The sequence below is a fragment of the Alternaria conjuncta genome (assembly GCF_024043145.1).
Source record: "Alternaria conjuncta strain BMP 0040 chromosome Unknown scaffold_4, whole genome shotgun sequence".
In the NCBI taxonomy this organism is placed as follows: Eukaryota; Fungi; Ascomycota; class Dothideomycetes; order Pleosporales; family Pleosporaceae; genus Alternaria; species Alternaria conjuncta.
Window position 1 is genome coordinate 2,331,094 of NW_026250093.1, and position 24,646 is coordinate 2,355,739.

At 51.3% G+C, this 24,646-nt stretch overlaps 8 protein-coding genes across 8 annotated transcripts; 4 read left to right on the forward strand and 4 right to left on the reverse strand.

Moving 5' to 3' along the window:
- Positions 1–533: 533 nt before the first annotated feature.
- Positions 534–4,670, reverse strand: J4E85_003650 (uncharacterized protein; the record flags this gene model as incomplete). The annotated part of the gene is made up of 5 exons (XM_051467916.1): positions 534–1,254; positions 1,319–2,081; positions 2,134–2,500; positions 2,627–4,559; positions 4,639–4,670. 5 exons carry the CDS (start codon positions 4,668–4,670, stop codon positions 534–536), a joined length of 3,816 nt encoding a protein of 1,271 aa, XP_051329075.1.
- A 2,243-nt stretch (positions 4,671–6,913) lies between these two features.
- On the reverse strand, positions 6,914–8,096 carry J4E85_003651 (uncharacterized protein; the record flags this gene model as incomplete). The annotated part of the gene is made up of 2 exons (XM_051467917.1): positions 6,914–7,297; positions 7,353–8,096. 2 exons carry the CDS (start codon positions 8,094–8,096, stop codon positions 6,914–6,916), a joined length of 1,128 nt encoding a protein of 375 aa, XP_051329076.1.
- A 1,316-nt stretch (positions 8,097–9,412) lies between these two features.
- On the reverse strand, positions 9,413–10,876 carry J4E85_003652 (uncharacterized protein; the record flags this gene model as incomplete). The annotated part of the gene is made up of 4 exons (XM_051467918.1): positions 9,413–9,601; positions 9,655–10,261; positions 10,313–10,372; positions 10,572–10,876. 4 exons carry the CDS (start codon positions 10,874–10,876, stop codon positions 9,413–9,415), a joined length of 1,161 nt encoding a protein of 386 aa, XP_051329077.1.
- A 699-nt stretch (positions 10,877–11,575) lies between these two features.
- GB1 (Guanine nucleotide-binding protein subunit beta) lies at positions 11,576–12,848 on the forward strand (the record flags this gene model as incomplete). The annotated part of the gene is made up of 5 exons (XM_051467919.1): positions 11,576–11,681; positions 11,751–12,463; positions 12,522–12,611; positions 12,662–12,781; positions 12,831–12,848. The coding sequence occupies 5 exons, from the start codon at positions 11,576–11,578 to the stop codon at positions 12,846–12,848; spliced, it is 1,047 nt and encodes a 348-aa protein (XP_051329078.1).
- Positions 12,849–15,163: 2,315 nt separating this feature from the next.
- J4E85_003654 (uncharacterized protein) lies at positions 15,164–16,021 on the forward strand (the record flags this gene model as incomplete). Its single annotated transcript, XM_051467920.1, has 2 exons — positions 15,164–15,739; positions 15,788–16,021. The coding sequence occupies 2 exons, from the start codon at positions 15,164–15,166 to the stop codon at positions 16,019–16,021; spliced, it is 810 nt and encodes a 269-aa protein (XP_051329079.1).
- A 1,608-nt stretch (positions 16,022–17,629) lies between these two features.
- J4E85_003655 (uncharacterized protein) lies at positions 17,630–18,566 on the reverse strand (the record flags this gene model as incomplete). Its single annotated transcript, XM_051467921.1, has 3 exons — positions 17,630–17,637; positions 17,663–17,964; positions 18,019–18,566. 3 exons carry the CDS (start codon positions 18,564–18,566, stop codon positions 17,630–17,632), a joined length of 858 nt encoding a protein of 285 aa, XP_051329080.1.
- Positions 18,567–20,491: 1,925 nt separating this feature from the next.
- Positions 20,492–20,814, forward strand: J4E85_003656 (uncharacterized protein; the record flags this gene model as incomplete). The annotated part of the gene is made up of 2 exons (XM_051467922.1): positions 20,492–20,674; positions 20,734–20,814. 2 exons carry the CDS (start codon positions 20,492–20,494, stop codon positions 20,812–20,814), a joined length of 264 nt encoding a protein of 87 aa, XP_051329081.1.
- A 1,489-nt stretch (positions 20,815–22,303) lies between these two features.
- Positions 22,304–24,016, forward strand: J4E85_003657 (uncharacterized protein; the record flags this gene model as incomplete). The annotated part of the gene is made up of 1 exon (XM_051467923.1): positions 22,304–24,016. The coding sequence occupies one exon, from the start codon at positions 22,304–22,306 to the stop codon at positions 24,014–24,016; it is 1,713 nt and encodes a 570-aa protein (XP_051329082.1).
- Between the last annotated feature and the right edge of the window lie 630 nt (positions 24,017–24,646).

The following is a 24,646-nucleotide window of genomic DNA, read 5'->3' on the forward strand; positions in this document are numbered from 1 at the left end:
TTGCAAAGAACGTGGGGAAGGACCAATTTCGCGTTTCGCTGCGAAAGAACATATACGTCATCTACATCGATGCGCGAAGTCACGAAAGCAATACCGTGAGCACAGCGGATAGTCTCAAAGGCCACGCTGATACATGGACACAGAAAGAGAAGACGATCTCAACCGATGACAAAATGCCTCGCAAGTCTACGATCGAGCCACAGACGTATCAGCAGAGGTTAGAAGATTTCAAAAATGCCGAGGAGATCTTGTGCGATGTCAACCGCCGCGTTAGTGAGGAGCGTTGCGTGCAGCGGCAAGTCGAGAGAAGAGAAGAGTATTTCGGCAAAAGGGATTCTTAACTATCGAGATTAGCAGCATCTGGTGTAAAGCGTTTCTTTTGGTACAATGCGGTGCTCAACTTTCATGAGAATTTATCAAGAACAAGTTCAATCAATACAGTCAATCTTAAACGTCTCTGAGGCGATATATCTAGCACCCCATCATACCACAAACGCCTTTGGCTTACAACGTGTGAGTCGATAGGCATGCGGCTAATGTATATCCACCCATGATCCTTCATCCTTGATGACACTGGAGTCGAGTGACGCAACTCCAACTCTCTCCCAGATAAGATCCCTCTTGTCGTTCAGCGATTGATGAATCACCAGCACGTGGTTCTTTGGGCTCACCTGCCCTTGTCCAATTCTATCTCTTCCAATGACAACGCATCGAAGACCTTTTGCCTCGAAATCCACATCATCGTCAAACCTGATGCCTATCGCCATGTCTTTCGTCGAGAGATTCATCTCCCTAGCCAAACCCGAAAACTTAAATATTTTGTTCTCATCGGGGGTATCTTTCAAGGTCACGAAGGGGCTTTTAAAGTCGTCAGCCCAATCAACCTCTTTGAACTTCAACTCATGAGTTGCATCCAAGTACTGTATCTTCCCTTCTTTCGACAGTGATGACCAGCTGGGAACCTTTCGGTCAGGTATTTGGGGAATGCGCTCCATGCGCTGCGGATTGCGGCGTTTCCATAGCAAGCCTCGAGAAAAGTACGCATCGAAGAGTCCGTGAGCTGCTTTCATGTTGAAAGCGTGCGAAAGTCGTTTTTGCAACCCTAGTATAGCGACGGATCGATCCGCAGGCTCGGTGAAGGCTAAACCCGAGTATCGTTCGTACAGATCTTGTATGAGGAGCTGCCTACCGTCTTTGTAGTGTCCAACGGCGGTCGTTGGGAAGTTGGCATCACCCAGAAGAGCCCCTCTCGAACTGCGACGGATGATTAGCTAAGCAAACTAGACAGCGACCTATTTCATTCGTTCCGCAGACTTACTTTTTAAGACGGGTCAGAGTTTCACAGTGTATCCCACCACCGCACTCCCAGTAGACTTGCTTCGAAGTAAAGAACATCGTGCGACGAGATAATGCCCTCTCTTGCAGTACCCAGCCTCGGCTGTTAAGCGGCGAGAGCTCAACATCGTTATGGAAGTTGTCGGTATCTAAACAGGCATACATCATCCCGGATGTATTACTAGGTACCTTCAACACTGTTCGAGGCTTGCGGTTGGCAAGGAACCCTTGGAGCGATGATTCGGCTGAACTTGCGCCAATTGTGAAGAATGCGGCGCTGAACACCTGTTCCATCTTGCTCGCTTCGCTTTCCCAATCCGTTTTGTCGTCCTGGACGATGCATAGCGAGTCGATCCAGATGTACTCTACGCAAAGTCTCCGTGTCACAGTGATTGCGTCGCGGAACGTACGTGGCAGGGCCTCGAAGTCAATCCCTTCTTTGCGGTGCGTGAAGTTGTTCTTGTAGGTGCAGAATTTCTGGTGCGGTTCTAACTTCCCCCAGCAGTGACTTAGGGCCGCGTATCGCGATGGTTCGATGTCTGCTGTTTCGACGAGGCGAAGCTGTCTGCCCACTTCTATGAGACGAGTCGGCATAGTCAATGTTTCATCAGTACGTCGACACTGGACATGCTCTTTGTCGCAAACTTGGATCCACCCCTTCAAAAGCGCATAGAATTCGGCCGTGTCTGTATCGAAGAGCTGCGCAAGGCCCAGTTGTGCGCCCTTAGGAATTGGTACTTTTGAATCTGCATTACGCACGTCAGTGCGTTTAGTAATGTCTGAGAGAAGGAATCTTACCTGGCTCGCAGTACAAAGAGAGAAGATTGGGCCCGTCTTTGATACCTACGTGAGCAGTATCGCGGCGTAGGTTGACTACTCCTGGTGCTCTCAAATGCTGAGTGTTCAATGCGTCCTGAAGCATGCTACAAAGCTCGCAGGCCCTCGCCTTCTCCTGCAGTACTTCAAGATCACATGCCGTGTCGAACAAATCCATTGAATCACTCGAGTAGCAGTGCTTGCAACGGCCATCATGAACACTGTTTGGTATCGGGACAGCTTTATCCCACCCGATGGTATCAAAATATCTTGCAGCAAAGTCATTGTCTGGAAAGGACGTCCAGTCATCGTTGATTTTGCTTGAGCTCTGAGCCAGGTCACCGAAATTCTGCGACGGATCTGATTAGTAGCGCATCGAACCTTCATGACGAGTAGCGAAGCTTACATACTATCAATGTTGTGTTAGTTCATTCTCTATAGATACTCTTCAGACACGATGTTAAGATTGACGTACTTCTTGATGATTGGAGGCCTGTGACACCTGACTATGCAGGTTGTCGCCAGATTGCCTGAAGGTCGGCTTGCGAACAGTGAGTTGAAAGACATCTGGCAGTTCTGGCTCCAGACTGCCTGCTGCTTCAGCAGTCGTACTCTCTGCTATTGTCTGAAATGGACCCAAAGTAGGCTTGGCAGCAAGTCGTTGGTTAGGCACCGCAAGCTTACCGTTCTTTTCATGAAATTCACTGCGTTGGACGCTACCCCGCCGTGTCGCGTTGGGATCGGGTTGAAAATATCTAAGCTTATCTGGAGAAGGCGACAGGAAGGTCTCATCAGTCTGACATCTTTGAGAGATCTCGGCAAAGCAGTCGTGTACTTTGGTGGCGCTTCCTCGGCAGTCTTCCGGTACATGTTCTTGATTTCGTGAGACTTTGACGACGAGAAGCCGGGTTTCTACCAGCTGGAGGATGCATTCATAAGCGGAACCGGGTTTGAAATATCTGCTCAGGGCGCCCATGACCGCGACGACGTGTTCGTGCACCATGTATTCGCCATCTTCGCGTTCTGAAGCCTTCTGCCAGAAATACAAAGTGTCTCCCCTGAACACTTCCACATCTCTAGGGCCGCAAGCAAGCCATATGAGGAGTTCGAGGACAACGCATCCTAAAGACCAGATGTCATATTGGCGTGACCGAGTCCCGTATTTCGGTGATTGAGGGTCATGTGGATCTCGTGTGCGACGCTGTTGATCCATTTCTGGCGGTTCGTATCGAGAGGTGCCTGACGGTGTTTTGGTCCCAGATTTACGAAGTTGAGTGTGTTGTTCCTTCTCATGAAAAGCAGCAAGACCGAGGTCTGCGATCTGCAAGGTTCCTCCATCGATATTGCTACGATCGAACCAAAGGATGTTTTCTGGCTTGAGATCTCCGTGTCGGATGTTATCATTGTGAAGTGCTTCCAATGCAGAGCAGATTCCTACGAACTGTCGAATCTGCCATAGAACACGGCTCTTGTTTCCCGCATGACTTGGGAATTGCTTCCAATAATCGCCTAAGTTGCCTCCATCTGCCCAGGGAAAGATGAGACATCTGTTATTGCCGTGTCGATAGCCTGAAATGGGCTTGATGAGATGCGGTGAGTTGTATTTCCGTAGCCGGTCAAGATTCTCCACTTCTTTATCGAAGAATGCGGCGCGGCTGTAGCTGGGATTGGGGTCCTCATCGCCCTCCTTAGCTTTCTTGACTGCGATTACTATCGCATCCATCTGCAGACGCTTCCCATCCTGATCAGGTTCCTTAGAGGTCCAAATGAACGTCGACAGTTTCGATGACGGATCGATGTGCTTAGCGTGAATGACAGTCCTCGTAACCTCTCCAAAGTACCCACTGCTCGCGGGTTGTGGTGCTACCTCCAAGAAAGGCAACCATTGCCCCACAGGAACTTGCTGATGGAATTCAGTCGTGCCAAAAACAGGGGCCGTGAAACGATATTGGTAACTGGCAAAGAGTTCCTTTTCGCCGCGTTCCCAATGGTGAAAAACGCAGTGCCGTTTACTTTGATCCGGCCCCTGCACAGCAGATGCTGTATTGTCTCTATTGAACCTGATTGGTAGTGCATGATCATCAAACCCGTTGTCTTGAAAAGATTTGAGTTCCCGCTCTAAAGATTTTCTTTCCATCAGGACGAGGATCAGGAACAGCCGCAGCGCTTCGTTCTGGATGAACCTTACAAGGTCGTCCATGCTCGCAAAGGCTTTCACGGCACCGAAAATGGATTGAATGCTGTCTTCGGAGGCAAAATGGCGCATCTCGTCGTTGGGGAGGAATTTCTTGTCTTCCCAGTTGTCGCAAAGAGCGTTATAGATATCCGCGGACAGATTTTGAATCCCGCTACCTGTAATCGGCACATCCTCAATCGAGATATTGGTATCGGGGCCTCCCGTGCTCGAGCTGTTTGTCGTATGCTTGGAGATACCTAGACGATAAGTTAGGTTTTCATGATTGCATTGTCATTTATTGCTAGACGTACGGGATGCGTGTTTGGGACCCAGTCCCAGACATGACCGGAGAGACCTCACCATCTTAGTCAGTAAGTCGACTATTGGCCGCATCATTCTGAGTGGATAGCAGAATCAGGGATAAGTAAGCCGGTGCGGGCTCGTCTCGAAGAAACCAGGCATCTTTTCAATCTTTATGTCTGCCTGGAACGTGATTATAGGAAGGCTGAGAATCGTGCCGTACATGCGCTGCAACGCAAGGTAAGCTGCGCATCTTCTTCGACCATGCAGAGTGAGTGCTGCCGTTATATCATGGATGTGATTCGTGGCGATCGCGAGGGTTGAGCAGCCTCTTAACGTTAGTCTAGACAATTCCGGCGGAAAGCACACGGCAATAGAATGTGGATGCATTGCAGGCTCGCCTATAGACCCGGCTGACCAATGTCGCGTCGCTGTGGTATTGCGCATGCGCATTGTGGGATCCAGCCTTTCTTCGAAGGACCTCCAAACAGGTATTAGCTGAGAACTACGGCTGTGCTTATCTAGCCACCGAAGTCATCCTCCCACAAGTCGGTCAAGATTTGGGTGTAGCATGGTGGCGCTAGATATCGGTAGGTATCTCCTGCAATAACGTAAATCAGCTCGCCTTTTCACGGCGTCAACGTCCATCTCGAAGACGGCAGCCTTGACGTTTACCTCCGTAAGTAGCGACGGCAAGAGCGGAGACGGCGGTCGCAAACACCGTTTTGGACATTCCAACCTCCCTCACACTTATAGTTTCTCGCAGAAAAAAATCAGGCTCCAGCGCGAAGCCCGGAAGACCGCGGTCGCGAGGATCGTCTCGATGGCCTTGCTGAGCCCGCGCAGAGCTTTCGTATCATGAGCGTCTCACCTTGCTTTTTGCGGGAAGCGGGAAGGCATCGGATGGCCAGCGGGATCTCCGTGATCGACTGCCGACCCTCGTACACATTTGCACTTCATCATCTGCAGCGGCAAATCACTCGTGAATTCCAAAGATCGAGGCAAAGAATGTTGAAAACGACCAAGTGAGTCGGATGCGCGCATCTTTGCTCGAGTTTATTGAGGCGAAGGTGGCTGGTGCCGGCGCGCACAACCTCCGTTAGCTCTTCGCTAGCGCGACGCTAAAACGCGCGGCGTTCCGGACGGGCAGGAGCTATACGTCGCTGTTATGTAGACATAAGACAGACGCACCTTATACAAGAAAAGGCCTATACTAGGTATTCTTATTTACGCGCTTGTTTTATAATAATCTAATTATAATAACTTTAATAGTACTTTAAGTAGTTAAGTATATAATAACTATAATTTACTAATAACTAAGTCTAAGCTAGTATATCTTTATATATATCTATAGTATAGTAATAAGTCTTTAAAATAACTTTAAAATAAAATAGCTTATACTATAAAACTATAGTTAAAGTTTAAGTATATAAAGTACTATTATTATTTTTTATTATAGTATACTATTTTTATTTAAACTCTCTATTAATATATTTACTTAGCTTAAAATTTTAGTTTTAGTTCTTAACTAAAAGTAAGTATACTTATTACTACTACTAAAATAGTACTTTAGTAGCTAGTTACTAAAAGTAATAAAAATAATTATAAGAACTAAAGCGCTTATTAAAAAATATAATAATACTAAAGTATAAGATAATAGCTAAATAATTAAGCTAGTTAAGTTATATTACTAAAAAGTTAGCTTAAGTAATATAAGTAATAATAATACTTAAAGTGCTACTAATAGTATATAGTAATTAACTATAATAAAGTTAACTTTATTTAGCTAGAAATTAATACTTTAAACTAGCTACTTATAAAGTATATTAATAGTACTTTTAGCTAATATAAGATAAAGTAGCTTAAGCGTATATATATAAAAAAGATTAGTATTAGTAATACTATTATTACTAGATATAGTAAGCGCTTTAATTTACTTAAATAAGTATAGTTTAAAGTAGCTAGTAAGTATAAGTTAATAAAAATAATAAAATACTAAAGTAAAATTATAAGAAGAAACTTACTTAGAGACTAGCGTCTTAGTAATAAAATTACGTTAAAACATTAGAAATATTAGAGCCTATACTAGGTGTGTAGAATGTGTTAAGATAGATTAAAGCATGCAAAGTAAGTAAGCTGACGTTGATGTAAGCTCTAGGGTGTTTAGTATTTTCCTATCAATTGGTGGACGGGCCTTGAGTGATATCACATAGGTACATTGCACCCGTCCATTCTGTGAGATAAGAGTTATGCCCACAACGCTACCCTAAAGACATCGCAAGAGGCCTATGATTTGCAGGCAAACTTGTCCCAAACCGCCGCTTTCCTCTTGTCATCGGTCTCCAGATCCCCACACTGTGGCGCAGAGCGTTTGCAGAACAGATCCGAGGTGAAGGGAAAAGCAGAGTACCAGCATGAGCAGATCTTACGCAGTCTTTCCGTCTCGGTAATATCGACGGGTGCCTTTGTATCCGATGTACCTTCGATAGATGTTGCTATACGCCAGTAGCTCGTGTGGTTGTAATCCGAACACTTGAGGTCTCCGAGAGGAACGTAGTCAGTCAGCCACGGTAGATTGCCTTCTCGGTCATCCGGAGTGGTATAGACACCGTAGAGGCGGTCGTTCAGTTTTAGTACACCACCACGTCTTTTGGTGGCATCCGTGTCGCACTGGGGTAGTTAGTAGCTGGACTACGATGCATTCGAGATGAGACTGGTATCTTACGTTGCGTATAATGTCTTTGTACGTCAAGCGACAGTGGTCGATTTTGGCCTCATCCGTTGCTCCTTCAAAGAACTGTCTAATGTTCCGAGGTTGTATGTACAACGCGGGATCAGCGACCGCAAAGAATCCGAGATGTGATTCAGGATTTGTTCCCTCGAGTGAGTATACTCTACTAGCGTTACGAAAGTCCGAAGTATCCCGCACAGCTGGTGGAACTGGGGTTGCTACGTCCCACGTTTTGATGATGTCTTCACAGAACTGTCCGGCGAATTCGACCGCCTTGTTTCCATCAAAGTCTTTCGCGTAGGGATGGTTATCCGAATCTTTGCCGAAGCAGGTGAGATCGCGGTTCGCGTCCATATTGACCAACTGATCCTTATAGGCTTCACCAAAAGCCTTGATAGACTGAAGATTCTTTTGCGTTCCAGGGCTGTCTGGCATGTTCTTAACGTAAGGCATTCTTGTGATGTCGGCCTTTTGATCCGCACGGAGTAGATTCTCAATATGAATACTTTTATCAGGCTGCAGTCGAGACACGTTGTAGTTTGGCTGAGACTGCGTACGTTGACTAAAGAACTCATTCAGAAGGATTGAGGCGCCATCGTCGCCGCTGAAGGGAACTGCAAGTTCGTTATATCCGAATGCTTTCCCCGCCACATCCGGAAGGAAAGCGAACTTTCCAGCGATCCTAGGTGCTAGGTACTTAGATAGCGCGAATAGAGCATAGTTGTCCGCTAGATCCATTAGTTCATGAAACGCTTCTGGATGTACAGTATAACATACCGTTGACTGATGCCCAGTCATGGACACCATCGTTTACTCGAGCCAGGACCTTCGCGCAGAATATCCCGTAGCACGCGGACCACCTGTCTACAATCCCAACACCGCTTTTCTGCGAGGCGTATACCCAGAGATCCAAGAGTGGCCAGTTGAGGTCGTCAGATTGTGGGAGATAGTGTAACAATGTGCGAAGCAGTGTAGTTGCTAAGCGTTATCAGCGTATGTACTATGGGGCTGCAGTCTTCAACGATAGGCTCACCCTGATTCTCATGATGAATACCCAAATTGTATCGAGGCCGGACATCTGTGGGATGATTGATCATCCTCTGAATTTGATGATCTAGTGGGGCAAGTGTGAAGAAATCGCCACAGAACACAAGTTTGGCTCCAGAGTCTCGCCTCTCATCCGGTCCTGATTCTCCAATGCCTCCTATCGTGAGTGGACTGCTGCACGCTGGATCTGTGTTATCCAAACTGCAGCGGCCTTGAAATTCGGGAGGGTTCTGCGCAAATTGCTCAAACCTGTTGTGGACGAAAGTCACATTTCCCTCGGACCCAGGACCCCATATGTCCGGAGAAGAAGAATCATCTTTATGATCCGTCTTGTCCTTGACAGTATCCAACACCATCTGCGATAGATCTCGCAGTGCCTGGTTTATCGTATCTTGAAGATCTGGAGTACATGAGTCGTCGATGGAGGCTGTTAAATCGGTGGACGAAGGAATGAGGGTCCCTGAAGCCTGAGAACCTGTTTGTGCGAGGGTCTGGGAAGGTGATTGAGGATTTGCTTGCGAGGAAGCTTGTAAGCTGGCCTGAGAAGCTGCAGAGGCCACCTGAGAAGCCGCAGAGGCCGCCTGGGAAACCGCTGAGGCCGTTTGCGAAGAACTTTGTGCGGCGCCATCCGCGATCAAAGAAAGTATCAAGAAGATCGTCAGGATTAGGCCGTTCGGTCGAACCACTGACGTGGCGAACGAGCGGACTTTCTTGACGGCGTTGAACATGTTGGAGAGTGAGGGATGGGAGAGGAATAGCCGTATGCTGGCAGGGCGCAAGATATGGTATGTTGATACAAACAAGATGTGAGGTGATGTTGGTTCTTTGGTATTCGCGTGATAGTGTCTATCGAAAAGAGATTGTAAAAAGAAGGAAGAAACCTGCGATGCGAGATCTTGTACTCAGCGATGACTATTGCGAAGGACGTGGCAGAATAGTTTTGGTCATATATCGGAGTCATCATGACTAGAGCTCATCAGCCGAATGACTGTTGCTTCGACCGTATATCACATCTCCCATCCGTCCCAAACCGCGAGGATTCGCTTGAGGCGGGCCTGCTCATCTGGACCGGTAAAGATCGACTTGATAGCTCGCTCGCAAAGTGCTCTGATATCTTCTCGGTCCAAGTGGAAGTGCTGCGCTGCGAGGTAGTACTCTTGCGAGAGAGGGCTGCAAAAGACACCTACATCATCTGTCTGCCGGGTATTAGTCATCACGCGGAACACACAGTTTCCAGAGCTGAACGTACGCTCAGAGCGACGGGAACACTGCTGTGTCGCCACACTCCAAAGTGGTGGTCCGAGTAAGTGCCCGTGATCATCTTGGCATGGACGTTACAGCTGAGGCACAGCTCAACGCCGATTCCGTGCAGCTCGATAGTCTTTTTGAACTCATCTTTGACATGTATGACATGGCCCAGTCTGTCAGGTTGCCATGACAGGAGTGTTTGCAACTCCAAATCCGAGGAAGAATTTTCGCTCTCGGCAAAGTGCAGCGTGATCTTCAGTCCGGCAGCCTTTGCCCGAGCGAAGCTGTCGCCGAATATGCGAATGTCACCTTTCGCTGGGTCGCCGCAGAGGTCGACACCGACAACGCCGGTGGAGTGATACTTGATGGCGAGATCGACGACTTCTTCCGCGTCTGCGATGTTGTTGCGACGGTCGATTGACAGTATGAGGAAAGCTCGCATGGTGTTGTTAGCATCGTCGTTGTGGGCATTGAGTATGTCCAAAACGGTCTTCACGTAATCATCCTTGGTTACGCCCTCCCCAAGGATCGCTCTTGGGGTTGTTCGAAGCTCAACGTATACTACCCCATCATCCTGGAAGTCTTGCAACACAGCCCTGGTGGAGTACCTAGATTGATCAACCGCAGCTCACCATACACGTCCGTGTCGACAGACATACTGGATGCTCGGCAAATCACTGCAAAGGCGATAGATGTATGACGAAAACAGCGGGAAGAACCTAATCTAGCTGTCAGACGTCTGCTAGTATTTCGCGTGGTGAGCCAGTTGTTTGGGACGACCAAGCGGGTAGCGATCATTTGTCAGGGGAATATTGGCCGCGAAATCGCTTGCGCGATCGTCTTGGCCCATGTATCCCCAACGGCACGCCGGTGTTACAGCGAGGATTCCGAACGACGAGCAAAACGAGCTAGGCCTACGTTTTGATATCGTAGTCGACCTTGCCCGCGGGTATGGCGACCAAAGGGTCCTCGAGGTCGAAGTCAGGCTGCCGTGCTTTCTTTGTCTCCCATATGGCGTGCAGGCAGTCGCGACTGATGCTGCCGGTTAAGTGGGCATGAAGCTGAGTCGCGTCATTAGCAGCAGCGAACGGAAGTCTGAGCGTCCTTGGCGCGATGACTAGGGACCGAGGAGGCTGGAGCAGTACCTCAATCTTGGGCAGGCCCTTGGTGAAGGCAGCGTCGACGGGCAGGTCGTGTGCAGTCGCGATGGGGAGTGCAGCCATGCTGGGGAACACGGCGGTATTGGTGGCGTGGGGATGGTTCTCGAAGCGATAATGGAAAGGTGAATAGACTTCAGGAGGAGGCCTGGGGGGTATAGCGGCGGACGCGGGTCATAGTGCCAGCCGAGGCTGCTCGCTGCTCATTCGTCCGTCGCCTAAAGGAGGAGGTGCGCTGCAGGAGATTGCAGCGCGCGCCTTCTTCGTCAGGTCTGGACAGGAGCGAGCATAGCAACACCACGTTGACGCCCTCAGCAGTGCAAACACCCGACCCGACAGCACGCAGGGCTCCTCCACGTTACCGCCCCTTCACATCGCTCACGTGTCACGGCAGGTGTTTGCAGTGAGCATCTTCGCGACAGACTGGCGGAGCACCGCCCTTTGATCTCCAGCGCTCGCTGCTCGGCTAGGCCAAGCTAAGCTCACCCCGGGCCGCTCCTGTACCTCACTCATCTCCAAGCACTCACCCTTCCATCCTCACGCCCCCACGACCGTTTGCCAGCCGCCGCTCCCTCTGCGCAAGCAATTGATTCTGCTCTGCGCGCGTCTAGCCATTGCTGCCGCCTGTCCATCGCTCCTTCCGCCGCTCTCTCTCGCTCCCGGCTGCCGCGCTCCCTAGGAGGCCCCTGGATTCGCCTGCCTCGCCGTTTCGCGCCGCTCGCGACAACACCCTCACCACCAGCACACCACTAATATATGGCCGATATGAACCAAGAAACGATCCAGCAGAAGATCCAGCTCGCCCGCCGCGACGCTGAGGCGCTCAAGGACAGGATAAAGCGCAAGAAGGATGAGCTCGCTGACACGACCCGTATGTTCTTTTTCCAGCCGGCGTGCTCACCGCATCGGAACCTTGTAGACGGCTAACACAAGAGCGCAGTTCGCGATGTCGCCAGAGACCGTGTCGAGGCTCTGCCGCGCCTCACCATGAAGACGAAGCGCACCCTCAAGGGCCATCTGGCTAAAATCTACGCCATGCACTGGTCCACCGACCGCAGACATCTCGTCTCCGCCTCGCAGGACGGAAAGCTCATCATCTGGGACGCCTACACGACCAACAAGGTCCACGCCATCCCTCTGCGATCGTCTTGGGTCATGACGTGCGCCTACTCCCCGTCCGGCAACTACGTCGCCTGTGGTGGTCTCGATAACATCTGCTCCATTTACAACCTGTCGGCGCGGGAAGGCCCAACACGCGTGGCACGCGAGCTGTCCGGCCACTCGGGCTACCTCAGTTGCTGCAGATTCATCAGTGATAAGCGCATCCTTACGTCATCCGGTGACATGACCTGTGTGTTGTGGGATCTGGAGACTGGCTCCAAGGTGCACGAATTTGCCGACCATCTCGGTGATGTAATGAGCTTGAGCATCAACCCGCTCGACCACAACCAATTTGTCTCCGGTGCTTGCGACGCCTTCGCGAAGCTCTGGGACATCAGACAGCAGAAGTGCGTGCAGACCTTTGCCGCGCACGACTCTGACATCAACGCCATCCAATTCTTCCCCAACGGAAATGCCTTCGGTACCGGTTCCGACGATGCCTCCTGCCGTCTGTTCGACATCCGCGCCGACCGCGAGCTCGCATCATACCAGGTACGCCCGCTGACATATCTGGCACTCTTGGCATTTGGATTACTAATGTCTGCCATAGATTCCTGAGCCCGTCTGCGGTATCACATCCGTAGCCTTCTCCGTCTCCGGAAGACTGCTATTTGCTGGTTACGACGACTTCGAGTGCAAGGTAAGCAGTCAGCGCAGCCCCCACAGGTTCCACAGTCTAATAATATCCAGGTTTGGGACGTACTCCGCGGCGAACGCGTAGGCACATTGCAAGGACACGACAACCGCGTCAGCTGTCTCGGCGTTAGCAACGACGCGCTCAGTCTATGCACTGGTTCATGGGACTCAATGGTAGGTTCTCTCGTGCTCCCGTCTGCATCACACAACTGACTTGGCATAGCTGCGCATTTGGGCATAAGTGCCATCAGCCTCCCGAACTTCCACGACGCCATGTAACGACGCCAATCCGAACGTGTGCGCCTTACCGTAATATTGGCAAACTACAACCTACGACAGCGATCTCCGCAACTCCTGGCATACCATACCCCTGCTGCATCTTATCAACCAGGAGACTGAGCGCTGCCATACTCTAAGAATATAATACTCGCACCTGTTGGAATCGTCGATGTGGCTACGGTGCCAACTGATGTCCCGGCGCCCGGAATCTTTTTGTGCTCAAACTACTTTTTCTTTTCATACCACTGTTCTATTCCTTTCTCGACGGTGCGAGCATACTGCTCACACCCGTCTTCATGTCCGGGCCGGCTGTTCTACGTACATGAGTAGCACCTATCTACATCAACCTTCGACATAGTCTTCTCCTTGCGTTCTGCCTGATCATTAAAAGCGACCAATTGTACTTGCACTTGCGTGGGAAGAGATGGGGCTGTGCAAGACGGGGAGCTTCATTACTGTATGTTTCGGATTCTACTACGTGCAAATGGTTTTGGAGAATCCATGGATGAGGGGGACTGAATGGACGGATCATGGCTTTCTGGCGCATGGGCTTTCAATGTGTACGATTTGATTGGGTTGTGAAGGATGAGTCGGTAGTCAGCGAGTTTCTATATACCTCTTTTAAGTTTATCGAACGCTTTTGCATGGTGATAAGATGACTGATATTGCCTATTCCATGAACCTTGGAACGTCTCGAGCATTCCAAGGTTTGAGCGCGCTCAGTCCAGGTCAGCTCGTGAAAGAAGTAATCAACGTCAACGTGCCTTCTAGACCTTGTCGCAGCTGTTATTCGGCGCTCTCAGCGGTTACTGTAGCCTCAGCGGTAGAAGTTACTTTTCGAATGCTGGCCTAGGCCATTGTGCGAGGCATTAACAGCTCCAAGGTGATTGCACCACCTGGGATGATACCCGCTCGCGAATCTAGTGGCGCGCACACCGTTATGCATATGACTAGGTTGGCCAGGGGACCCCAATTGTCTATCCGGACGTCACTCCGGGACAAGCAGTGACAAGCCGGAGTATCAGCGATCAGAGCTTATTGCGGTGGTGGTAGCGTGACCGTACTTTAGGCGTTCGTCGGGCAGGGCTGATAGATTATGGTTGTGATCTTCATGGATGACAGCAGAGCGACCGAGCAGAAGACGCAGGAGCCACGTCGTATTTTACTTTCACCCGGGCGGTTATGCAACGTCTTTCTATTTTCGAAGAGAAATCAATGTATCGAACTATCGTCTTTGGCATTAACGTGCCTCAGCTAATGCCCGCAATCTTAGGCTGCATGGCAACTGGACCCTGGAATCGACAAAAGGAAGCGCCTCAGCCGATGCAGGAGTCGATCGGAGAATAGGAACGCGATGGATGGCATTAATGCTTCTAGAAGCGAGCACAGAAGGATTCCATTGCATGTGCACCGGGGGACTCGCATCCGGGATGTGGCCGGGACGAGAATATCAAACAAGACCGAAAGAGAGATCCCTCGGCCCCTTTTGGTCGGCGGTGCCATGGAACTCTGGTGCTGCATGACAGTTGGTGCCTCGAGGAGATTGAAACATCGAGAGCGCATGAGAGGGTTAGCAGAGGCGTAAGGTCATTGTGACGTGTAGCCTCCAAACAGCAGCGAGGATAGGGCAGGTTGATGCTGCGACAGACGTGTCGAGGAGGCGTGTAGCAAGATAGTTCGGCATGGTGTTTCAGCAGTCGTCAGGCTTTCACGCGGCGCCCCAAGCCATTGCGCGCCACCCGCGGGTCCTCGATTGGGCGGTGTACAGGCGGGTGAGCGTGTTTCGCAGTCGAGCATCCTGTTTCATAAGGCCGACATGCCTTTGCGCTTCGCCAATGGAGTGCGATGCGGCCCCGTGCGGGCGTCTAATGCATCGTGAAATCGGCCGGTCAGCATCAGCCCTAAAACAGCACCTACCAAGCACACCCCTACACACCGTACCGCCTCGACCACGTTATCCACGTACGCACGTTGGAATCCTCGAGGGAATTCTCCCGTGCGCGTCCAATTGCATCGCTGAAACCCCAGCGCGTACTCGAAAATAGCCCTGCAAGCACGCGCGCCAAGGCCTGTCATCTAGCGGAGCACCATCCCAGACGACCGACCCCAACCTTGCAACGACTCCCTTTCCTTCTGCCCACCACAGACCAACGCGTCACCAGACACCGGGACCTGTACACGGACTCTGCAAACAGCTGACGCTGACCGTCCCCCTTCTCCACACATATATCAGTCCGGCGCCCGTCATTCGGGTCCCGCTCTTCTTTTTCTTTCGTCATGACTACAGCCGCTCAAGACGAATTCAACGAACTGATCCGAGACAAGGACCGCGAAGACCGCCACCCAGAAGACCGACACAACGACTCCGACCTCTCCGACCCGGAATCCCCTGGTGCCGCCGACGACTACCTCGAGAAGATCGATACCGACGACGAGCTCGACATCCCAGCCGACATGAGGGCGAATTACTACATGCCCAACCTGCGCTCAGAGGCCAACACGGGGCCCAAGGGTGTCATTGCTGACGCCCAGGCGTTTGAACAGGCCAAGAAGCAAGCACGACGCTTCACATGGAAGAAGAACGCCGCACCCGCACAGTACAATGTCAATGCCTATCACGACGAGAAGACATCGAGCAGTGATGACGAGGTCGACGAGGGCTTCATGCGCCAATGGCGTGAGGCGAGATTGAAGGAACTGCAGAATGTTGGCGAGAGGATACGGTCGAGGACCAACAGCCCCAGCCGGAGGATATATGGAAGCATGCCGTTGGTGGATGGTGAGGGGTATCTCGATGCTGTCGACAAGACCGCGTCGGGTACTACCGTTGTCGTCTTCATCTATGACTCCCAGGTATGTTGAGATGAAACTTAAACACACTGCATCAACTAACTCATATAGTCGAACATCAACCTCGATGTCGAAGAGTGCATGCGTGAGGTCGCCAAGCGCAACGACACCGTCCGCTTCGTCAAGATGCACGGCGACGACGCCGAAATCGACCATGTCGTCCTCCCCGCTGTTCTAGCATACAAAGGCGGCGACAAGTTCGCAAGCCTGCTACCGCTCCTCGAGGAGCTGCCAGACGACTCGGAGCTCAGCCCCATCAGCCTCGAGACCGCCTTCAGAAAGTGAGTCTCATCTTATCATCGTTTGATAAGATCATCAACTGACCAACGATCAATAGGAACCGCATCCTTTGAGACCGCGCTCATATCTCCTGCTACCACAGCATCTCCACAACACTCGCACCGATTTACACAGCTCCCTCTTCGGTATACTCATCACCACTCCGGTTGACCACGGCACACCACCATGCGAACTAGCACCCGCTAAGACCGCTACGGTTTCAAGCCACCACATCATACCTCCGCTCAGACCCCCTCATCTCAGCACGTCATGACATGGGGTATACCTCACCGACTCGCCATGACCACCTCATCACACTATGAGTCCTGGTCCTTTCATCTATCGTGCATAATGCATGGCTTCACGACATCGCATTACCGGCGTTTCTCTTTGTTCTTTTAGGTTAGACGGTATATCTCACTTGATCACGACTTTGCTTAGTTTTCGCGCTTGAGTTAGCGCTTCAGCATGTTTGGCGTTCTGTGTTGTTTGGTTTACCCTTTGGTAAGGGCGTGATCTATTCTTCTATAGAGGAATGAAGGATCGGCATGATGGCCATGTAGTTTCAATACCCTGATATGCATTCTGATTGAGCATCCTCATTGAGGGATGCGTTACTCTCTACTCTATCTCTTCTAGTCTTGGTGTCATGCTCTGTCCCTTCGTATCTGACACTCGTCCCTGCTCTCAATCCGCCTTCAGTCCCTTCTCTGTCATGCATCTCTCCCCCAATCTTCCAATCAATCTAATCACTGCGCAAGCTTCACACCAGCCTGACTACTTCGTCCGTCCATCTCTTCGAAAGCACAGAGTACCCACGCCATCGTTTAGCAACAACTTTCATGTTCACACTCGTCACTTCGATCCCGCTGATGCGCACTTGAAGCTTCCACACACCTATACGTCTCCAGGTACCTCTTTCTCTTTCTGGGGATAAAACTACACCCATTAGACATCGCTGAATCATATACTTGCCTCCTAATCTGACAATCTGGACATCCGCTACCAGAGCAAGGACAGCATTCTTCGGTGGTTCGCTGTCACCCCTGGATATGTCATCGGGGTGATATCTGAAGATAGGGCTACAATCGAACCCTCGATCCGCCACACATGTGCTTTCTTGCCGTATGCGACGCATCTGCGCCAAGACGTCTGTCGACAACGCAACGCTTGCCGGTAACATCTTCGTAGCGAGGTCAAGCCGTTGACCCGCGAACTCGCTGTATACCTCACCAGGGGCTTGATTATGCGACAACGCTCTCACTGTTGCCCAGAACACGTTATCAAAACACACCCGCGCCTCGCCCAACAAACTCTTTCTCTTCGCGCTCACCTCATCATCTCCAAACAGCAGCGCCAAATGGTGGAAAGCGTAGATCGGCGTGCTGAAAAAAGACCACGTTGGAATCTCACCCGGCTTATCAACACTCTCCCTGACTTCAACCACATACTCAAAAGGCGGCCCTGGCGCGATGTTGTTGTGCGCTCGTGCAAGCGCAGAAGGCTTCTGATCTACATACCACAGCAACGTCACGGGAAAACATTCTCTCCACAGCCCAGCCAGATACGTTAGATTGCCCAGGTGAGCAAATGCTCGCGCAATCCCTGCGATGGCTATGATTCTGTCTTTTCCGAAACTTAGGTTACGTGCACGGTATTCGTTTATTAGGGAGAGCCAGTTGCGTAGGAAGGATAGGAGGACTGGTGCGCAGGGGTCGGAGGAAGACAGTTTCGATAGGCTGGAGAGAGACGGAGGGAAGTATTTTGATTTGCAGAGGTCGGTATCTAGACTCGGGGTTTCCGGTGTGACAGGTGTGGTGGTGGATGGGTTGGGAATGGAGCCGATGGGCCCGAGGAGCTCGTCGTAGAAGAATTGACTGCATTGGTACATGAGGTTTTTGTGGCCAAGCAGAAGGGTACGCGGACTGAGGAGGTATTCTTGGAATGTCCTGGGCTTGTAAGTGGGTGTCTGAGAAGGGAATTTGGAATAGGAGGGTTCTTACCACGCTCGCTGGAATAAGGGCCATTGGTTTTGCAGCAACCAGTCTCGACCGTAGCGCTTGTCGCCAAGTATCCACGCTCTGTTCACATGCTCGACGTATACGCCCGGTTGCGAAGATGTTGCAGGACGCAGGATACACGGATGCCAAACGCGTGGATCTTCTCTCGTAGTCGGTTGCTGGTCGTTGTTCGGTGGAAAGAGACACGCGATGTTGCATACAGCGTTCCCATACACGGTAGCCATTCTCGTCGCTTCATACTCCCAATCGCTCTTCGAGTCCTGTATGATGCAGAGACTGTCTATCCAGATGTAGCGGTATCCTAGTGTCCGCGTTACTCTGATGGCTTCGCGAAACGTCGCTGAAGTGCCGAGCTTCTGCATGGGTATGTCTCTTTTGAAGTCTTCAATGTTGGCCTCTTGGAGAAGGAGTTGCTGACCGTGGTTTTGTCCCCACATATGACTTAGAACGAGGTATTCGTAGGATTTGGTGGCTATGTCGCATCGAAGTCTGACCTTGTCTTCGCTTACTTCGAGGATGCGTGTAGGCATCTCGTGTGGACTGACGGTGTTTCGCTGGAAGTTGCGGCAGTGCAAATGGTCGGAGCGGCAGGCTTTGATCCAGCCTCCAGCAATGTGTAAGTTCTCTCGAGCTAGTTTATGAGTCCTCTTCGTCGTTATGTGTTGTTGGAAGGCATCACTGTAAGCCGAATCTAGTCTTGATCAGTCGCACTTTCCTCGGGCAATCAATGAGACGTACTCACATGTGAATCTTCGTAAACAAAACGCCGCTCCATACTTGCGCTCGTCTTCTCTCGGTGGTGTCTTGCCGCCCAAAGTGACTTTAAGCGCGACGCAGTCACCGCCGTCAACAGCGCTCACGTATACATTTGCATCGCTTTGACTCCTGACGTTCCTGTTCGGAAATAACTCCAACGCTCTAAGGATTAAAGCGCAAGAATGACAGTCTTTACAAGCTTGTATAAGATGCGCTACGGTACTTAACACGCTTGGTTCGCATGTGTGGCCTGGCAGTGCTGAAGATAACTGCACCGCATCGACAGCGACCCAGGAACCGAAAAAACGCTTGCAGTTATCGCAGAGGCGATGAAATGCAACTGGGGCGTCATTTCGTGTTAGTATAGGGAGTGATAGCCCTTTTTCCGAGGCGGTCGAAACGAGAGATCGCGTTGTTGACATGACGGCGACTGGACAGGTCGTGTGCAATTAGAAAGGAGATAATGCTTCATGTTCTCAGATGGCGGGGCTGTCTACTCAATTGACATCATATCAGCCGAGCGCATCGCTCAGAATGCAGAGTTGCAGATATCCATGCGTCTGCATGCTTGGAGCGAGCGCTTAGGTTGTGACTGTCGAATCGTCTTGCTCAGCGCAGCACCTCCCTGTCTCTAATGCATGACGCGGGGCAAGTTTTTGCTGTAACACGTAGCCATTGCACTAGACCTCGATCTCGCGAACTTTGACGCAAAATTTGTTTGTTCAAAGAAGCTCATCTCCTGCTGCATCGTGCTTGACGCGAGAATGTACTCAATAAGGCTGAGTAGATTGAAAGTATGATTTAGAAATACATGGGTTGATCTCGAGTATAAAAGGTGCAAGTTTACAGCTTGCAGTCTTCAAAAGGAAAAGTTAGGTGACTGACCATGCAGTGCATAGTAGAGTTGTGATACCAAAAGGAACAGCTCAATGAGCGTCGCATCCGGGCTCAGCACCCTTGGTACACTGTTCAGGTAGCTTTGCTGCGCGGAATGACTGATAGCTGCGTGTACGTATCCGCTCGAGTATAACATGCTTCTCCACATCCCACATCCAACTCATCTCGTGGTCTGCAGATTGTGCCGAAAGATCGCCGGTGACAGGATTTGCGTAAGCCTCAACGAGGCTCCAATTTGTGAGTAAATCCTTCAATGCCTGGAATTTCTCTTCGTCTAACCCAGTCGGGCTCACATGTACCACGTCAAAGCGCACGATGGCAATTAATCCGAAAAGCGGGCTGATCAAAGGACTGGCGACGCTTCCACGGAAGCAATGAACACTCCCGGCTTCTCTCTCGCCCGCCCATGGAGGTGGGTACTGGAGCTCATCTTCGACATCGATGCCATTGACCCCGATGCCGGTGACCCTCGCCTTCCGCCACTGCCATCTTATGTCGTCGGTCCGGATTGCGAACTTGGGCTGGCATCCTTCCTTTGGTCGTGGGCGCGGATGAGGAGATGATTACCCGTCAGAACCTTGAAGGGAAGCTGGAAACTCAGATACCTTGGTTGGTGGTCGTACCTGTTAGTGGTTCGCTGCTCGCTACCGGTACGGGATACCGCGCACTTCTAAATCAATCCGAGGTCATATTTCTGCACCAGTCCGCATCACCATCTCTCGCAAATCCCCGTTACCCATTGCGCGTCTCGTCTACTGCGATGGAGTCTCACGAAAGTATTGCTTCCAAATCTGATGCCATGATGCAACACGAAAATGCAGGCGCGACTGCGCCGCCTGATTCTGCCAACCCGACCGACTATGGCTTGCAGCGGATGCTCGATTTGCCGACAGAGCTACGCTGCTGCATACTAGAGCTCCTCATCAAGGACGAGTTCTTCGAAGCCTACTACACACTCCTCGAGCATCCGGAGATGGGCGATTTGGTACGCTGCAACTTTGCTGCGCAGTTCAAAGCGATCAAACAGCACCGCCATCTCGCTAGCCAGCTTCAGCATATCCTAACAACTACGGCCTTACTTTCGACGCATACAAACCGCCCGCGCTCAAGCGAGCAGCTAGCTGAGTTCTTGAACAGCAATCTACACGATGAAACCCTAAGTATATCAGTGGACAGCCCCGGTCATGCTGTCGGCATGCTCGCCGAGTACCAAGCACTCTTGATCGACGCGGATATCCTTACAGATCAGTTCGTTCACCTAGCACTAGGCAATGCAGTAGCTCGGTGGGCCTCATCCGATCAGTCTGACTATGGTACCGATACCCTGTCTGATGTCGAGCATCATCGTGTACTTCGTGCATTTTTCCGGTTGCAACTCTACGCTGTGCTCCGGAAACACTATGGAAAAGGGAAAGGCTTCAAACGGAAGATCAGAAGCTTGTTCTCGATGTGGACGACGTGGGAGTTTGACGAAGTGAGAAGTTTAGCCGAATGGATCAAAATCGAACGCCCATTCCTACCGCGAGATTACGACGCTAGTATCCGCAAGTTGTTTGCCTGCGTGGACAGACATTTCTACAACGACATGGTCCCGTACGTCAGAATTAAACCCGCTCCTTGTCGCGACCGGAACCGACGTTCTGCGTTCGCGAAAAAGTCGAAGACTTGGCTCGACACGCCTGCGACAACTCGTGAAGGTCGAGCTGATGCACGTAACAAGGATTGGAGACCGCTCGGTCACAGTTACGGTTGTTACGTCGGTTATACACAACAGGTGTATCGAGAGCATTGTCTTGCTGAGGGTTTCCCATTTTGGTGTCGATATACAAAGCCACATGGTGGATGGTGGCGTTTCCGCGATGCCGAGCTGTTCCAGAAATTCGGGCAGGCTGGGGTCTACGACACGCCGACAGGGCCGTGGCGGTGAAAGTCATGTAGACTCAATATTGGGCTTTACGATCGCATGTATCATGCTGTCAGCGCTACATTGTGGACGGGTTCACGATGTAGATGTTCCGTAGCCTCAACTCTAGGTACGGCTTGGCGATCCTCTCAATCTCTTCTTGTGCTTACATAACGACGCCCAGTGCGCTATCGTTAGCGTCCCCGCGCGTTCGCTCCTTCGCGTTTACTCATCAACAATCCATTTCAAATCATCCTTCAGCGGACTAGAGCCCGTGATTTGCGGACGAACACGATCGGCTCCCCAGAAACCCCTGGAATAATGGCCTCTTTCTGCTCAAGGCTAGGTCAGGTCATGCATCGACACCCTGCCATGCCGCCGTGAAACAGCTCAATCGCCGCATCACCCAACGGCCCGACTCTGAACAGCACAGCAACATGAACGCACAATTTCCACGTTCATTCAGCGTGCGGTCCGAACGCAGCACATATATGACATCCCGGCGATAACGGGCTTGATATGTTTCGAGCGCACCCATGAAGATCCGGAGGGTTGGATTTATATGCTCATCATGAGGAGGTTGTAGTGCACTCAACAGTCAGTCGTTTCTTCGCCCACCCAGCCCAACTTTCGTGCATTTGCGCACGTATCCATTCTTTAACAGAGCATTGCTCATCCACATTCATTTTCCATACATATCTCATCTCGAAGATGAGGCATTTTCACCAGTTGCTCGCCGCCGGAGCGGGCTTTTCTTCACTTGCGCAGGCCGTCAACACTCTCGTCGATGTTGGCTACGCGAAGTACCAGGGAGCTGTTGTTGACTCTCAGCTTGGCGTCTCTGCCTGGAAAGGCATTCAGTATGCGGCGCCTCCTACCGGCGAACGACGCTTCGCAGCCCCGCAGGACCCAATCGTCTCCGGACTCATCAACGCGACCAGGCACGGCGCAACATGCCCACCCAACCGCCCTGATGATTGGACCATATCCGGAGCCACCGATCGCTTTCACGTCGCGGAAGACTGTCTTTACCTGAGCGTTTATGCGCCTTCGGAGGCCAAAGTCAACTCGAAGCTGCCAGTGGTGGTCTTCTTCCAGGGAGGAGGCTTCTCATCGCAGTCTAGCGCCAACTGGGACCCTACGGAGATCGTGGCAGACGGTCAGGTCGTCTTTGTTCAGTTCAGCTACCGCGTGGGCCTATACGGTTTCCTCAGCAGTGAAGCGGTCAAGGCTGGAGGTGGCGACGTCAATGCTGGACTTCGCGACCAGATCAAGCTTCTCGAGTGGGTTAAGGAACACATCGACCAGTTCGGCGGCGACCCTGACCATGTTGTCCTTGATGGAGTCAGTGCTGGCGGATCTTCTGTTGCACTCATGCTAGCGGCCAACACCGGCAAGGAGTTGTTCGCTGGTGGCATCATGGAGTCGGGCGGCTGGGTCACAATGCGCACACCGGAACTGGGCGAGGAGCAATACCAGTGCTTACTCGAAGACAAGGGCTGTGCTAATGCGACAAACGGCCTGTCTTGCCTGCGCGCGTTGAATGAGTCGGCTATCCGAACTTCCAACTGCTGGTTCAACCCGAACATTGACGGTGAGCTCTACACCGACTCACTCGTCAACCTTTTCGAACAGGGCAAGTATGCCAAGGTTCCGACCATCATGGGAACCTGCGCCCAAGAAGGCACCAAATACAACGCACCAGAGGATCTCAACACCACAACCGACGCCGTCAAATGGGTAGCTAATCAGGACCCAAGTCTCAGCAACTCTTCCATCTCCATCCTCGATGATCTCTACATGAAGCCCAAGAAGCCTACATTCCCCGGCAAAGGCCTCTACTGGCGCCATGCCGCTGATGCCATCGGCGACATTGGCACCCACTGCCCTACGCGCAACATCCAGAACGCGATTGCAGCCGACGACGTACCAACATGGAACTACAAGTACGCCGTACAGGACCCTGCCGACGAAGCTGCTGGCTACGGCGCCTGGCACACCGTCAACGCCTACGCCTTCTGGGGCGTAAATCGCACAGATAACAGCGAGCCAGCCAGCTACTTCACCACCAACGCGCCCATCATCCACCAGGTGCGCAGCTACTGGACAAGCTTCATCCGTAACCTCGACCCCAACACTGACCGCGCCGAACGCGCTGTCGAGTGGAAGCCATACACTGGACCCAAGTCGCGTGAGAGGCTGTTCATCCAGACTAACAACACTAAGATGGAGCGTATGAGCCCTGCGCAGGCGCTTCGGTGCGATGTTGTTAGGCCGATGAGCGATAACCTTGGGAAGCCTGTTGCGAAGGGTGTTGTCACGAATCTGAATGCGAAGTTGGCGAAGAAGGTTAAGGGGGCTAGTGAGAATACTGCGTGGAAGAAGGGCAGGAAGGATGCCAGGGACTTTGCGCAGGACTACTGAGCAGGGTGATGACACATGGATAGACGCTGGTCGAGCAGGTCTGCCCTTATGTGAGGCTGCTGAGCATCTTGCTCGTTCTCGTTGTATATATTTTCGAGTCTTAAATCTTCTTTCCACCTTTCGCCAATCAAGTCCAAACAGGTCTAGAGCCTACATCAACGTTGCATTACCTGATTTGCGTGTTTTTGTGTTGATCTAGGCCGCGGACCAGGTTTGGTTTTTCCCCAGGCTTACATATTTCTCTTTCGGCTGCAGAAACGCACCTCACTTTAATTCATGGTGTTTGTAGTCCACTGCATTGCCTATGATGCGACGGCTGCTAGCTACACAAGTCTCTATCAAGACGCTACGAGATGTTCAGACTAGAGTGAGGCTTTCCATCTTTACTCCTTCGAGGCGCAAGAAAACCGATGGATCGCTTCGCTGCCACTGTCTTGACGTATGCTTGTACACTGGACCAGTCTGCTTAGTATCGAGCGCCTCGTCTACCGGCAGATCTATCTGAGCGTCCCAATATCCAATACGTTTCCATGTACCTTCTTCTTCACCGGGAATCAGCGCTAGGCCTGCTAAAATGCTTTGCGGAAAGTAAGGAACCCGAGTCTCAACTAGAAGAGCCAAAAGAACTCT